The 14,301-nt window shown below is 63.9% G+C and overlaps 1 protein-coding gene across 1 annotated transcript in view; it reads right to left on the bottom strand.

Moving 5' to 3' along the window:
- Nucleotides 1-3,413: 3,413 nt before the first annotated feature.
- The window catches only part of NTSR1 (neurotensin receptor 1), a 38,277-nt gene continuing 27,389 nt past the window's right edge, over nucleotides 3,414-14,301 (bottom strand). The window contains exons 2-4 of the mRNA XM_077873845.1: nucleotides 9,932-10,133; nucleotides 6,457-6,547; nucleotides 3,414-5,394 (exon numbers count right to left, since the gene is read on the bottom strand). Coding sequence (XP_077729971.1) covers nucleotides 5,145-5,394; nucleotides 6,457-6,547; nucleotides 9,932-10,133 — 543 coding nt within the window. The 3' untranslated portion in view covers nucleotides 3,414-5,144. The remainder of the gene's footprint in view (nucleotides 5,395-6,456; nucleotides 6,548-9,931; nucleotides 10,134-14,301) is intronic.

Genomic DNA, 14,301 nt, shown 5'->3' with positions numbered 1-14,301 from the left:
GAGCCGGCACATCTCACGTTGACAAGACACACGGTCACTCAGGATCAGCGTGGTCTCCCAAAGACCCTGTGGGTGAGCTTCCGGGCTCAAGACGGCAGGTGGAGGGAGCCCCGCTGGGACACGCAAGGGGGTCATTTCCAGGGGAGGCAGGTGGCTTGGCTGGGGCGCAGTTCCCCTCTCCCAGCCAAGGAGTGCCCCCCGGCCCAGGTCCCCGCACGTTCCCGGGGCAGCTCCAACCGCTGAGAAGCCCCCGGGCACGTGCCACAGGCGCCCCGACGGTGCTGTCTGCGTGCCGGGCTCCCCGGACGGCTGCAGGGAGCGTCTCGTCCTGAGGGCCAGGGGGGCCGAGTCTGCCCCTGAACTCCCGTGGGAGACAGAGAATGCCAGGGAATGTTCTGCCAAAAACCTTCTTTTGAGGGGACTAATGTTTCCCCATGAGCCCTCGACGTGCTGGGGACGTGCCCTGCCGGGGTCTGCGGGAAGCCGAGCCCTCTGCAGGAAGGGACGGTGCAGGTGCGCGGGGCCGAGGGAAGGACGGGCCCGACGTGCGTGGGGGGGGCCCAATGGCCTAAAGGCCCGTCCCCGAGGCGCCACGCAGCCTGCAGCTGCGGCCGAGGACGTGCCGCTCACCGCGCACAGATGCCGGAGGCCGAACGAGCAAGCTGCCCGTTTGCAGCCCGGGCGAGACAGGAAAAGCCAGGGGCGGACCTTCTGCCGCCGGAGGACCGAGGCCAGCGACTGGGGAGGGCAGGAAGCTGCGCCCGACGACGTGCCCAGTCTTACCAGTGGGCGGCTTCGGGGCAAGGGTCCTGGGAGCTCCCCCGAGCCCCACCTGTCCAGGGGAGGAGCCACCCCTGCCGCCAGCATGGAGCCTCCACTCCCGGAGGTGGGGGTGACCTCCCCTCCCAGCACAGTGGCGGGCGGGGCCCCCACACCTCCCACAGCCCAGCCTGGGACGCCCACTGGCCCCCGGGGGAGAGGATCAGTGGTGGGTCTCGGGAGGCAAAGGAGCGTGAGCCCTGAGCCTTTGAACTGATGGGTTCAGCGGGCATCAGGCCGCAAGCAGCACGTCCCCCCTGGGGTTTAGTTCGGATTGGACATTGGGAGGCACAGCCCCGGGGGACGTCTCGCTTCCCCAGAGGCAGGGCCTGGGAGCCTCTGGAGCCTTCTGGCCAAGGGTGGCCCAGCGCAGCCCGAGGGGACCCCCTGCCACGCCGATGGGCACCCAGAGCAGCCCCTGCCCCCTTGGCTACCGTCCTTCCTAACCTGCAGCATTGCTTCCTCCCGGGAAGGCTTCCGGAATGTTCTGTGCACATTCACCTTGCTCCAGGTCGTGCGGAGACGGTGGCTCTGCCGTCCACTCTCCCCCTGCGCGGAGGGGGGTCTGCTGAGCTGAGCGGCGGCTGCAGACCCAGAGGACCCCGCACTGGGTCGGGCTGTGCCTTGGGTTCACCCCGCGTGTCTGTGGAGGTGCCCCCGCCCCTGCCCTCGTCTCCTGTTCTGCGCAGGCGAGCAGGCCCAGCGCCCACAGGAACTGCTGAGGGAAGAGGACGTGTGCGCACTAGATTTTCCGAGTCTCCATCAGGCACCAGCATCTGTGTGCGCAGAGAAGCCGGGGGCTGACCGTCGGGCCAAACGGCCCTCAAACCCAGCTGGCGGGGTTACGGTTCTCAGGTCACCCTGAGCCACAGCTCCTGGGTCTCCTGACACCACATGCGAGCCCACTGACCCTGTCCAGGCTGCGGGGTGATGAGGCCGGACGCCCGTCCCCACACGCTCTGGGGGGCCTTCCACAGTCGGCAGGCTCTGGGCCTGGCAGGCGTCCCCCAGGGGCTTCCTGGAGCTGGACGGGGCCCCCACGTGGCTCTCCATCCCGAGGGAGCCGGGAGGGTGGAGGCCGGGGGTCTGCGCCTCGTGCGCGTGTGTGTGTGCACATGTGTGTGCGGCCCCCAGCCCTGCCCCACGTGCAGCGTCGGGGGCTCCTCCCTCCCGCCTCCACACCCTCATTCCCTTTGTGAATTCAGCCCGGACGTAGTTTCCACGGAGCTCTGATGAAAACTGGAATTCGAATCATCCTTGTGGGCAGTGCTGGGGGGTGGGGGGCGCGCCCGGGCTGATGGCGGGGCTCCTTCCTTCAAGCGTACATTTAAACGCATAGACTTCTGCACGAAGCCCCCCTGCTGCCTAGCCAGGGTGGTAGGCCAGGGAGCCCCAGGGGAACGGGCGGGCGGGCTCCTCTGCGTGCACGTGCCCGAGTGCAGATCAAGGTCCGGAGACTTGCAGAGGGACGTGTCTAGGGCTCTGGCCTCGCAGGACAGCGGCACTGGCCTGTGCCTAGGGTTCACACTGCCTGCCCGCTGCCCCCTATTTTTCTCTCCTTGGCTGGCCTGAAAGTCTACCGTTAGAGTTTCATTCCTTTGGATATTCTTGTAAAATGCCAGTGCACCTACTGGAGCTGGCCAGCGAGCCTCCCACCCTGGGGGTGGAGGCGGGTCCCGAGACTCCCCAGCTGCCGAGCGGCGTCCGACGCCTAGTGCCGAGGTGGGAGCACCCGGAGCCTCGCACCTCATCCCTGTGCCGGTCAGAGCGGAGCAGCAAGTCAGCTTTGAGGACACCGGTCCTTGCGGAGCACCCGGCACGTGGATGAGTGAGGGAGTGAGGGACCCCGCACCCACCGGGCAGGTGGAGGAATGAGCCGTGTGCACACATGGGGCAGGCTGGGGCCTGGCAAGGCGGCACCTCCAGGCGAGCGGTGTTGGGGGGCCAGCCGGCCCCTCTGGCCCTGGGGACTCAAGGGGAGGGACAGGCCCCCGGGGCCCCGCAGGCTGGTGCCGTGCTGCTGGTCCCCAGGCTGGGGTCCTCGGGGACGCTGCCAGTCAGAGGGGAGGGCTCAGCGGGGGAGACGGGGCAGCCGTGTGGGGACGGGTCAGCACTCCTCCCGGGCCCCAGGTGTCCCCCAGCCGCTGACCCCTGGCGGGGGGCAGCTGACTCGCTTCCCTCCGTTTTGGGGGCCGCTAGAGCGGCTGCGGAGCCCAGAGTCCGACACTCGCAGGACCCACACGCCCGTCACGAGGCCTCCTCTGTGCCCAGCCATGGATGGGAAGCAGCTCGGTGGGAGGGGGGCAGGGGGCCGGCCCCACAGGTCTCCCCGACTCCAGGCCTCGAGGGGACCCCATGGCAGGTGGGTCCCCTTTGGCACACACTCCTTCCTCTCCCGCTGCCTCCTGAAGCTCTGGTCCTGAGCCGGGGGGTCCCGGCCCCAGCCCTCCAGCCTGTGGGAGCCCACGTGGTTTCGGTCGAAGGCCCCGTGGACGGCTGTGTGCCGTGTCAGCAGGCGCCCGAGGAATAAATGAACGAGCGAACGACTGGGCGCACGCAGGCCCGCTGGCCCCCGACATGAGAGTCCACGCCGCGGGGGCAATCATCTCCTTTATTGGGACTCGGGGGGGTTGTTCTTGCCGACCGCGGTAGGTCGTGGCGAGGGCTGGGGCAGGTTTGTGTGAGCGACACAATGGGGGTTAGCATCACGGCCGACAGTCACACAGGACACTGGAGCGACTGCGTGACGTGGCCAGGGGCGGGCTCTACGGAGCCGGTGGCCCACGGAGGGCGCGGGCTGTGCGTGGACGCGTCTGTGGCTGCGGGAAGTGCGCAGACGGGAACGTGAAGACCGCAACGGTCACGGGCACTTGGGGCCGCCGCACAGACCCTGTCCCTGCTGCGCCTGCGAGGGTCCGGGCTGCTGGGTGTCCCCATCGTGCGTCCACTCTGCCCCCACCCCAGGGAACCCCGTCTTCCGCCCGTCCTGGGCTGGGTCCTCCGGGAGGGCACATCGGCCGGGCCCAGACGGCGCCCACGCCCACTCGTCAGCCTCGGAGGACGGCGTGGCCGAGGTGCCGAGCGCGGGGGTGGCTCTCAGGGCCTCTCGGGACGAGTCCAGGCCCGTGCTCGACGCCCGCGGCCTGGGCACCAGCCTCTGCTTGCAGGCGCCCACTGGCCGCCTGCCCACCTGTCCTGCTCGCCTGCCCGGAGCCGACGGCGTGTGTGGGGTCTGGGTTGGCCTGGGTCCCGGGGTCCTGGGGGACTGCTGGCGGCTGCCCACCCGGCGCCGCTCTTGCAGAAGGAGCCGGGGGTTCTGGGAGCGCACAGCTCAGAGCAGAGGGCCCAGGTCCAACGCCGCCGCGGGTACCGTGCCAGCCAACGGGCCGTTCTTACGGGAGGGGCGGGTCCTGGTGCCCGGGCTGGGAGCAGGCCTCCTCGGCGGGGTCAGGGCTGCCCACCCGCTGCCCGTCTGCTCCCTTCAGGAGCCTAGTGACAACCTGCCGTAACAAAAGCCCATATTTCATTTTCCAGGCCCTTCTGCCCCTCGAGCCTCCCGTGAGGCAGCTCACACGGCCTCGGCCTCCCCCGGCTCAGGGGACCTGCCAGGGCACGGCCAGGGCCAGGCCATCCTGTCTGGAGACCGGCTCCTACAGACCACGGAGGCGCCTGCCCTTCCGGGTGCCCGGGGCTGGGGCCGCTGTGCGCGGCCGTGACGGGCGACCCGGGGCCTCAGCCTGGCAGCCACGGGCGCCTGTGTCCACGGCTCCTCCTCCTCACCTGTGGCTGAGTCCCCACAAATGGGCGAGGAGGACGGGGAGCCGGGTCCAGCCGACGCCTGCCCCCCCGACCCCCGGGGGCCCCTGGGCACCGCCCGTGGAGAGGAGGGGTCTGGGCGCCGAGGCCGTACCAGAGGAGGCCAGCGGTCCTCTCCTCGCGGGGGGCGCCAGGGCAGCGGCCGCCCTCCGCCCACAGCCCTGCCTCTCGGGGCGGCTGCCTCCCCACGCCAGCCCGGCCCGGCCTGTGCCTTTCATTTCTGTCCTCCTGGATCACCCCGTAGTGTGGGAACAAAGAAACCTGTCTTCCCCCACCACTAATTTCTTCTCATTAAAGGCCCTTTCTGGATCTGGGGTGAAGCAATCTCTCTCCGGCTTTCAAAGAGGGGCAGAGGGAGAAGCTGCGAGAAATGAGGCCTCTGGGGGTGGGCGCTGAGTCCCCGGCCTCTGCTGAGCCCTGCTCCTGCCCCGGGGGTGGGGGGCTGCAGGGAGAGGGGGAGGGGGGAAGGGGGCGACGCTGCCGTTGGGCCTCCCCTCCTCCCCCCGGCCCTAATACAGTGTCTCCCGGGTGACGTTGCTGGAGAAGGTGTGGTTGCTGGACACGCTGTTGGTCTTCCTGGCGAAGGCCGGCCTCCTCCCCCTGCGCCCCCACAGAGGACACAGGCAGGCCAGGGTGGACAGGAAGGCCTGGCGGAAGTTGGCAGAGACCAGGTTGTACAGGATGGGGTTGATGGCCGAGCTGACGTAGAAGAGCGCGTTGGTCAGCATGTAGAAGTAGTGGTAAAAGTCGTACAGGAACCTGGGGGCGAGGGCAGGTGTCAGACCCGGCCTGGTGGCGCCGCGACCCTCGGTGCTCGGGACAAGGACATTAAATTCTCTGACGTGGGGCTATTTCAGAACAAATTCCGGGGCTGCAGCATCTCTTGAGGTGCTGGGAGTTCCGACCACGCTCCCGCTGGCGCCGGTCGGGGGGCTGGCTTGTGGCCGTCCTCCCCGCCTGCCTCCACCCCTCCCTGCGGCACACCGGGCCCGCCCGTCTGCGTGCAGGAGGCCAGCTCGCTGGGGCTGAGGGGTGCGGCCGGACCCCTTCCCTGCTCCCTGGAGGCTGTGCTCCTGGGCCTCGGCTTGCTTGCCTCCACCGACAGGGATCTCACTCCCTCACCAGGCAGCCCTGGGTTTCAGAAACCCTTTACTCAGCACCGTGCTCTGCTACCTGCAACTTCTCCTCGTCTGTCCTGGATCTGCCCTCCCCATGGTTCCCCGTCACTTTGAAGAAGCTGTGACCCTCGGACCAGGCTGCCCTGCTAAGCTCACGCACGGCGGGGCCTGGGGCTGTCGTGTCAGAAGGGCGTCCTGGCAAGGCTGGCCTCTTGCACCGGGGTCTGGGAGCTTGGATGTCCGGGGTCGCCACCCCCTGCGAGGAGGGGCTCTCGGGGCCTAGAGCGTCCTACACAGAGCAGATGCTTCCTCCCAGGAGTCTGGGGCTGGGGCGCGCGGCAGCCGCGGCATCTACGTGAGCGGCCCCAGCAAGAGCCCCGGGCTTCTGGCCGGCTGCCCAGCCGACAGCGTTTCACACGTGGCCTCGGCTCGTTCGGGGCATTTGGCCTGCGGAGGGGGTTCTGGAAGCCGGGCCTGGTCCCCAGGACGCCTCTGCGGGCTTGTTTCCCGTCACTGATTCTGCTGTGTGTCCCTGGGCTGCGGTAGGGCCCCGTGTGGGTGTGGCTGCCCCAGCCTGGGGGTGGTCTAGGACACCCAGACAGTGGCCGCTCTGTTCCGCACCCCCACCTCCCATGCCAACCTGTTCTGGGGAGCTTCTCCCAGCCCGAGCCTCACCCCTATGCCCCAGGCTCCCGGTACTCACGGGGTCCACTGCTTATCGGAAATGTAGCAGAACATGAGGCGCCGCACGTGGTAGGGCAGCCAGCAGACCACGAAGGCGATGACCACAGCCCCTGAGACACAGAGAGACGGGGTCTCGGCGGGTGAAGGGGGGCATCCTGTCTGGGCCCAGAAGACTAACCAGTGTTAAATTGTCAGTGTACCCACCGCAGTCTACAGGCTCCGCGCCACCTCTCTCAAAACCCCGAAATAGAAAAACCCATCTTAAGATCCGTGGGCGTCTGGAGGGACTCCTGAAACAACCTTGAGGAAGATGAGCTGGAAGGCTCTCATGTCCTAATTTCAAAACCTACCACAAAGCTGTAGTCGTCAAAACAGTGTGACCTTGGCCTAAAGACAGAGAGCCCAGAGGTGAACCCTCACAGATATGGGCGGGTGACTTCCTACGAGGCTGCCGAGACCATCGTACCGGGAAAATGGGACAGCCACGTGCAGAAGGAGGAGGCCAGACCCCTACCTCACACCTCATACAGGGTTAGCTCAAAACGGATCGAAGATCTGAATGTAGGAGCGAAGACTACAGAATTCTTATAGGAAAATGACTGGCGCCAACCTGACGACACTGAATCTGGCAGCGACTTCTTGGAGGGCTCAGGCAACAGAGGGAAAGCAGATGCCCTCGACTCCATAAAAACGAGCAAGCTGTGCATCACAGGTCACGGTCACCAGGGCGAAAAGGTGACTCACAGAACGGGAGAAAGTGCTTCACACATCTGACCGGGGATTAAAATCCAGGACCCACAGAGAATGAAGATGCAACAGCAAAAATCAAACAACCCAATTACACATTTAAAAATGCACAAGGAAAAAAATAAATAAATAAAAAATAAAAAAATAAAAATGCACAAGGGACTTGGACACACGCTTCTCCAAAGAAGATACACAAATGTTAATCAGCACATGAAAGAGTGCTCCACGTCACTCATCATGTGATAAATGCAAACCAAAACCCCATTAAGATACCATCTCACAAATAAAATCTTAAAAAAAAAAAAAGGGGGCAGCCTGGGTGGCTCAGCAGTTTAGCGCCGCCTTCAGTCCAGGGCATGATCCTGAAGACCCGGGATCGGGTCCTGCATCCGGCTCCCTGCATGGAGCCTGCTTCTCCCTCTGCCTGTGTCTCTGCCTCTCTCTCTCTCCCTGTGTCTCTCATGAATAAATAAATAAAATCTCAAAAAAAAAAAAAAAAAAAAGATACCATCTCACACCCAGGACGGCTAATATAAAAAACAAAACAAAACAAAAATACAATCCACAAGAACACAACACCCTGAGAAAATAGTGCCTTTTGGTGTGGATGTGGAGAAACGAGCACCTCTTCACATGGTTGGTGGGGATGCAAAATGGTATATCCACTTTGGGAAAAAGTACGGCAATTTTTCAAGAAATTAAAAATAGAATTACCATATGACCCAGCAATTCTACTCTGAGTAATTTCCCAAAGCACTGAGAGTAGGGACTCAAACAGGTGTCTGCAGGCCACTGCTGCAGGGTTCACGATGGCCAAAAGGTGGAGGCAACCCAAGGATCCCCCAACACACCTGATGGATAAACACAGGGAAGGCCATCCAGACACTCAGCCTTAAAAAGAAAGGACGGGGGAATCCCTGGGTGGCGCAGCGGTTTAGCGCCTGCCTTTGGCCCAGGGCGCGATCCTGGAGACCCGGGATCGAGTCCCACATCGGGCTCCTGGCATGGAGCCTGCTTCTCCCTCCTCCTGTGTCGCTGCCTCTCTCTCTCTCTGTCTATCATAAATGAATAAATAAATCTTAAAAAAAATAAAAAGAAAGGACATTCAGACGCCTGCCAGGACGTAGCTGAATCTTAAGGACGTCAGTGCTCAGAGATGTAAGCCAGACACAAAAGGACGATCCCACTGGGATGAGGCCCTTGGAGTAGCTGAATTCATAGAGACAGAGAGGAGGGGGGCGGTGGTTGTTGGGGGCTGCGGGGAGAGCAGGTGGGGACTTCGTGTTTCGTAAGGACAGAGTTTCAGTTTTGCAAGATGACAAAGTTCTGGAACGGATGGTGTGAATGCACGTAATACCCCTAAACGGACACTTGAAAATGGTCAAGGTCGTAAATTGTATGCTGAGTGTACTTCACCGCAATGGGAAAGAAAGCAATAAAACAGTCAACCGGTCGGGAAAACCTGGGGCTGGCTGGGCTGTCCTGGTGCAGAGAGAAGCCTGGCCCTGAGATGGTGCGTCCTCATCTTGGGGCCTGGGGGGCCTGCAGGAGGGGCTTGGTTTTGGGGCCCTGGCCCCTGGGCAGCTGCCCTGACCCCGCAGGCCCAGGAGATGGGAGGGCTGCCTGCTGGCAGCAGCAGGAAATAGGTTGGTGGCACCGGGACGTTCCAGGAAGCCTGTCCCTGACACAGCAGAAGCAAAGCTGTGACCCTGACCCCTGGACACAGCCTGACCCTGGTCACTGGCTACGGGCTGGGGAGCTCTCTTATCAATACTACCACAGTGATTAATGCTGAAATGGCAAGACTTTGGAAATACTACACTGAATAAATTATTTAAATGAATTTTATCTATTTCTTTTTACTTTTGAAAATATGCTTACTAGACCATTTAACATCACGTAGGGCTTGTGTCATATTCCTACTGACAGTGCTGCTCTGGACCTCTCTCTGCTAAGAAACCACAGCTGCTGAGGGTCAGGTGGCCTGGGGCAGAGGCCCAGAGGCCAGTCGGCCGAGGGGGAGGGTGACAGCAATCGGGAGGGCTACTGGGAAGCACAAGGTCAGGGAAGGGGTGGGTAGGGCTGCCTTCAGCAGAGTGGGGTGCAGTGTTTTGAGAAAGAGCCCTCCACCAGGATGCCAGCTCTGGGCACAGGCCGGGCCCAGGGTCCCACACAGGAAACATCACAAGCCACATGAGCACAAGCTCCACTCCGTGCTCTCCTGCGCTGGGGGCTGGCCGGGTGGGGACTTTGCAAGGGCTGGTCTTCAGGATCCTCATGAGAATGTGGGTCATCATGCGGTGGGGTTGCACTCAGGCCTCTCCAGTTGCACCTGACCGCCTGCACACACGGTAACCCACCTCTGCTGCTCGGTGGCTATGTGTGCAAGCTGCCTGACCCAGAGTCCGTGCTCAGGAGACTAGTTGAATCAGTGAATGGATGGATGGATGGATGGATGGATGGGTGGGTGGATGAGTAGATATATGGATGGAGGGAAGGAAGGATAGATGGGTGGAAGGACGGATGGATGAAAGGATGGGTGGACGGATGGAGAGAAATGGAAGAATGAGTGGGTAGATGGACGGTGGGCGCAGTAAGAGCCGCAGTCTGTAGGTGAGCCAGCCTTCGGCGTCTGCTGGGACTGCTCCATTTCCTGGGCTTAAACTTGACCCTGTTCACTGGTGTGAGGCTTGCTGCTCTGCTGGCCCCTGGCTGCCACCCACCCTGGGGGCCCAGCGGTTACGTACGTAAGACCCGGACGCCATGCCGCAGGGCTTGGACCCTGCCAGGCTCGATGGACATGCTGAATGAGCTGTGCTGGTCCCCAACCGTGCACACCTGGCCCTGCTCAGCTGCCTGGCGGACCATGACGGTCAGCTTGTTGGCGATGATGGTGTTCAGGATGGAGATGACCACCATGGGGAACACGAAGGACATGAAGGTATTAATCTGCAGAGAAAGAGAAGGACAGCCGTCAGGCCGGCGTGCAGGGGACAGCGCCCTGCTGCCTGTCGCACCAGGTGGGGCCTGCAGTGTGGAAGGTGCCTGGTCTTCTGGGCAGACGCACACTCCACCTTCCGCCTGCTTCCCGCTCCCGCCTGGTGCAGGTGGGGTTCACAGACTGTCCCTTCAGTGAGCCCCTCTGCGCAGGGTTCACCGTGTAGACGGTGCGGAGCACAGACTCGGGTGCGTCCTGGCCGCGGCGAACGGCCGGGGCTCTACGCTCGCAGGTCTGGACACGACGAGTCACGGCTGCAGACCCAGGGCGCCGGGCTGCTCCTGCAGGACGGCCAAGCCCAGCATCCCTCAGGTACGCAGACGGTTCGTGTTTGGACAGAAAGGAAGGCCCTTCCTCCTGCCTCACCGTCGGCTCACTGAGGAGAGCTTCCTCCGAGCACCTCTCCCTCCCATGTCTTCGCATCTGGGGAAACCGAGCCTCATACAGGCCGAGAGGCTGGACTACAGCTGACCTGGCCCGTCTGAGCCCAAGCCAGAGCCTGCAGGACAGCAGGCTGAGACCGGCCCTCGCGCCCCGCGCAGGGGGCTGACCTGACGGGCAGCGGGGACCTGGCATCGCCTCCCGGGCCAGCGGACTAGCAGCCTCGAGCGCTGTGAACCGCGCTCGGCTTTTCACTCTTTCTGAACGCTCCTGTCGCCGGGCGCCCCCGCTCCTGGCCCTGGCGGTGTGGCCTCGGCGCCTCGCCCTGCTGTCCCTGCTCAGCTGCTCCACGCGTTCACTTTGCACTTCACGTTCACAAAGGCGTTAGTTGTGCGTGGAGAGGCCGTGCTGGCTCTGGCTCCTCCGGAAAGTTCCGGGTGGCCGACACCCAGGGCTCCCCGGGTTCCGGGCGGCCCCTCCTGCCACCTCCTAACCCGGTTTGCCTGCAGCCCTCGAGAACAGAGCCAGAGTAGCCTCTCCAGGGTGAGGACGCTGCAGCTCCGTCCTGCTCCCGCAGCAGTGGCCCGGGACGCCCAGCAGCCCCCGAGGCTGCCCGCAGGTTTGCTCTCCTCTCGGCGGCCCGGCCTCTGTCCAGAATGGGGCAGACTCACTTGCCGCTCTCCTGAGGGCACCGTGAGGCCTGCAGGGGTCCCGCCCCCCCTCTCAGGGCTCCAGGCCCCACCTCGGAGATCCTGAGGCCTTCCAGGAGGCGGGGGCCTGAGGATATGTTCGGTTCCACACGGCTCTGCTAAGCTGGGGGGCTAAGAGGCCAGAGAAGGGCCAGCAGGCCCCGGGGAGGGGCCTTTCCCACACTTCCTGGCCCCGGCGCCCGGCGCTCACTGCCTGCCTGCACCGGCCCCCGCCAGCCGCCCCCGCCGGGCTCCCTTCTCTCCTGTGTGCCCAAGCTCAGGGGCAGGTCCCGGGGTGGGGGGGCCCTTCCCACCCCCGTTGTCTTCCCTGCTGGTGGCGTCCACCTTCTGCAGGGAGGCGAGGGGCTGGCACGGGCCAGGGGCCGCCCCAGGAATGTTTCTGGGGCTCTCGCCGGGCTGGAGGTGGGGCGGGGGTGCAGCGGGACGCTGGGTCTGGGCCCAGGAGACAAACTGGTTCCTTGTGAGTCACCTCAGCCGGGTGTAGTTTAAACAGAACAAACGTATCCAAAACATTTTAAATGTCAAAACATTTAAGACAGAGCACCTCGCTGAGCGCGGGCGGTAAGAATAGCGGCTTCTGAGGGCCAGGTAGGCAGTGGGCCGGGGCCCCGCACACTGGCCCGTGGGGTCTGGCCTGGCCCCCGTGGGAAGAGGTCCCAAGCTCTCAGTGGGAGAGGCCTCACCCCGCAGGCCTGCCCTGATCGCAGGCGGGGCCCTCACGGGCCGTCGGAGGGTGGATGCCTTTCCTGCACCCTCCAGCCTGGACCTGGACCGTGGGGGGCACACCTGACCCTTGGGGCTTGCCTTCTGCTGAAGCCCCCAGCATGGCTGGGGGGCTGTGTCCTGCACTCGACCCCCCACTCCCGGGAACAGGGGAGCAGCCCACCCCGACCCCGAGCAAACAGGAACGCGCCTCCTGAGCCTCGCGCACGCTCTCTGGGAACGCCGCAAGTGCTAGCACGGGAGGGCAGGAAGGCCCCGCTGAGGGAAGCCAGCGCCCCCCAGACAGGCAGGTGCCCGTGCGGACTCCGAGCCTGGTCTACGCATTTGTCCCAATAAAACAGAAGACTCCGGGACAGACAGGCTGATCCTAAAATTCAGATAGAAACATATCATCGAAGAACAGCCAGGAAAGTTCTGGAAAGGAAGGACGATGGGTCAGTACCAGACGGGGAGACACCCCCACTTACCAACTACCCGACACTCTCAACAGACGTCGTGAGATCAGCTCGGCACGGAGAAGCGGATGGACAGAGAGATGGTGCAACGGCGCCCAGGGAGGCACGGGCAGCGGCTCCGCAAGACGGAGAAAGTGGGTGACCCGCAGGGCCCACGACCTCTGCCCCCTCCCGGGACCCCCGCTGCCTCCCTGAAAGTGCCCATCCCCTACCGGGGGCCCCCTCCAGCGGGCCTTCTCTTCAGGGAAAATTCATGACCTTTTGTCCTGCTGAGCCTGCAGGGGTGAGGGAAGAGGGGTTGGAACCTTCGGTACCGCGATCGCCTGGTGGGGAGACCCGCCCGGGTGCGAGGACGGGAGCCCACGGCATCGCTCGAGCTCCTGGACCAGCTGCCTGCAGCCGCGCGCCCCAGACTTTTAGTTTTTTTTTTTTTTTTTTTTTTTTAGCAAAATAAGCATTTCTCCATTCCCCTCATGACGTTCCGAGCTGGTTCTCAGAACTGGTACCTGGACTCCCAGGGACCCCACAGCAGAACAATGCAGTTGGAGCAGAGATTAAAACAGAAATTAAAGCCAGAAAACTACCAGAAGAATCATGGAAATCTTACTGTCACACATATTAACCTGGTGGAATTTAAGAAATAAAGTAGTTCACGCACTGCTTTAAAATTTGCTGTAAAAAACAAACAAAAAAACAATGATGAAAAAAAAAAATCAATTCTCTGGGCCCTGGGAGAAATTCCTGTCCTGCGTCACCTCCCGGGCCCTCCCGCTGGACCCTCAGGCTTCGAGGTAGCCCCGGCGGCCGGCGGGAGGCGGCGTCCCAAGCTGGGGTCCCCAGACACCCAGGTCGCGGCTTTGTCAGCCCAGCACCTCGGGGCACCTGACCGGCCGCGGGGCGACCTCCGACCCAGGGAGGCCGGGTCTTCAGGGCGGCAGGCTGTGAGTGGGGTCGCCTCCCGCCCCGCTGCCCTCCTTCTGGGCTCCGTGGCCCAGGGCCTCCGGGAGGCGAGGGCACCGGGGGGCACGGTCGGGGTGTCGGGGTGTGGACCCTGGCCTCAGGCTGGCTGGTGAGCCTTCAGACCGGGCTTTCTCGCGAGCACGGCCGCGTGGGGCCAGGGTGTCCCTGGGAGGGCAGGGCGGCGAGGCGGGCGCTTCGGTGGGGCCTGCCCAGGTCGCTCGAGGCACTGGCGTGGCCGGTCCTGCCTGAGGACCCGGGGCTGCCCCGACTCCAGCCCTGTGAGCCTCCTGACGGGGACGGAGGGAGACCGCTGAGCGATAAGGGGGTGCGTGTAGGGACCTCGGGTCGGCCCGGAAGGGGGGTGCGTGCGGCAGGCTGCACCCGGTGAGGGGCGTCTGTGGATGCAGGCGGCAGGCCCGGCCCTGGGTCGGCGGGGGGTCCCCTGAGCCCCCGGGGCCTCCTCCCACTCCCACCCCTGCTTCGCAGTCATCTGCTCTGTGCTGCGGCCCATTTCTCTCTACTTCAGCCGCCTGTTCCGATGAAGAGATGCCCCCTCGCCCCCGGCCTCGAGGCCCAACAGCCGGCCCGTGGTGGGCGGGAAGGCACTAAACACGGGTGGGCCGTTTGCAAAGCCCAGAGCAGCTGCGTGAAGTAGGGAGATGGCTCCACGTCCGGGGGTCCCGGGAAGGAAACCCGGAGGAGGCCAACACGGCCGGGCGAGGCCTGGGGCGGGAGGCTCCCGTCGTGCCCTCCGTTCAGGGCACAGGGATGGAGTCAGTGGGACACACTTGGACCTGGACCTACGTGTGCGTCCCGTGCCCCCTGCTTACATGACAGTCACACGTGCCACCCTACGTTCCCCGGACCGGGAAGTGCCGGAGGCCTAGGGA

The sequence above is a fragment of the Canis aureus genome, chromosome 26, assembly GCF_053574225.1.
Source record: "Canis aureus isolate CA01 chromosome 26, VMU_Caureus_v.1.0, whole genome shotgun sequence".
In the NCBI taxonomy this organism is placed as follows: Eukaryota; Metazoa; Chordata; class Mammalia; order Carnivora; family Canidae; genus Canis; species Canis aureus.
The sequence above is the reverse complement of the archived record's forward strand: the minus strand, read 5'-3'. Positions and strand labels throughout refer to the sequence as shown.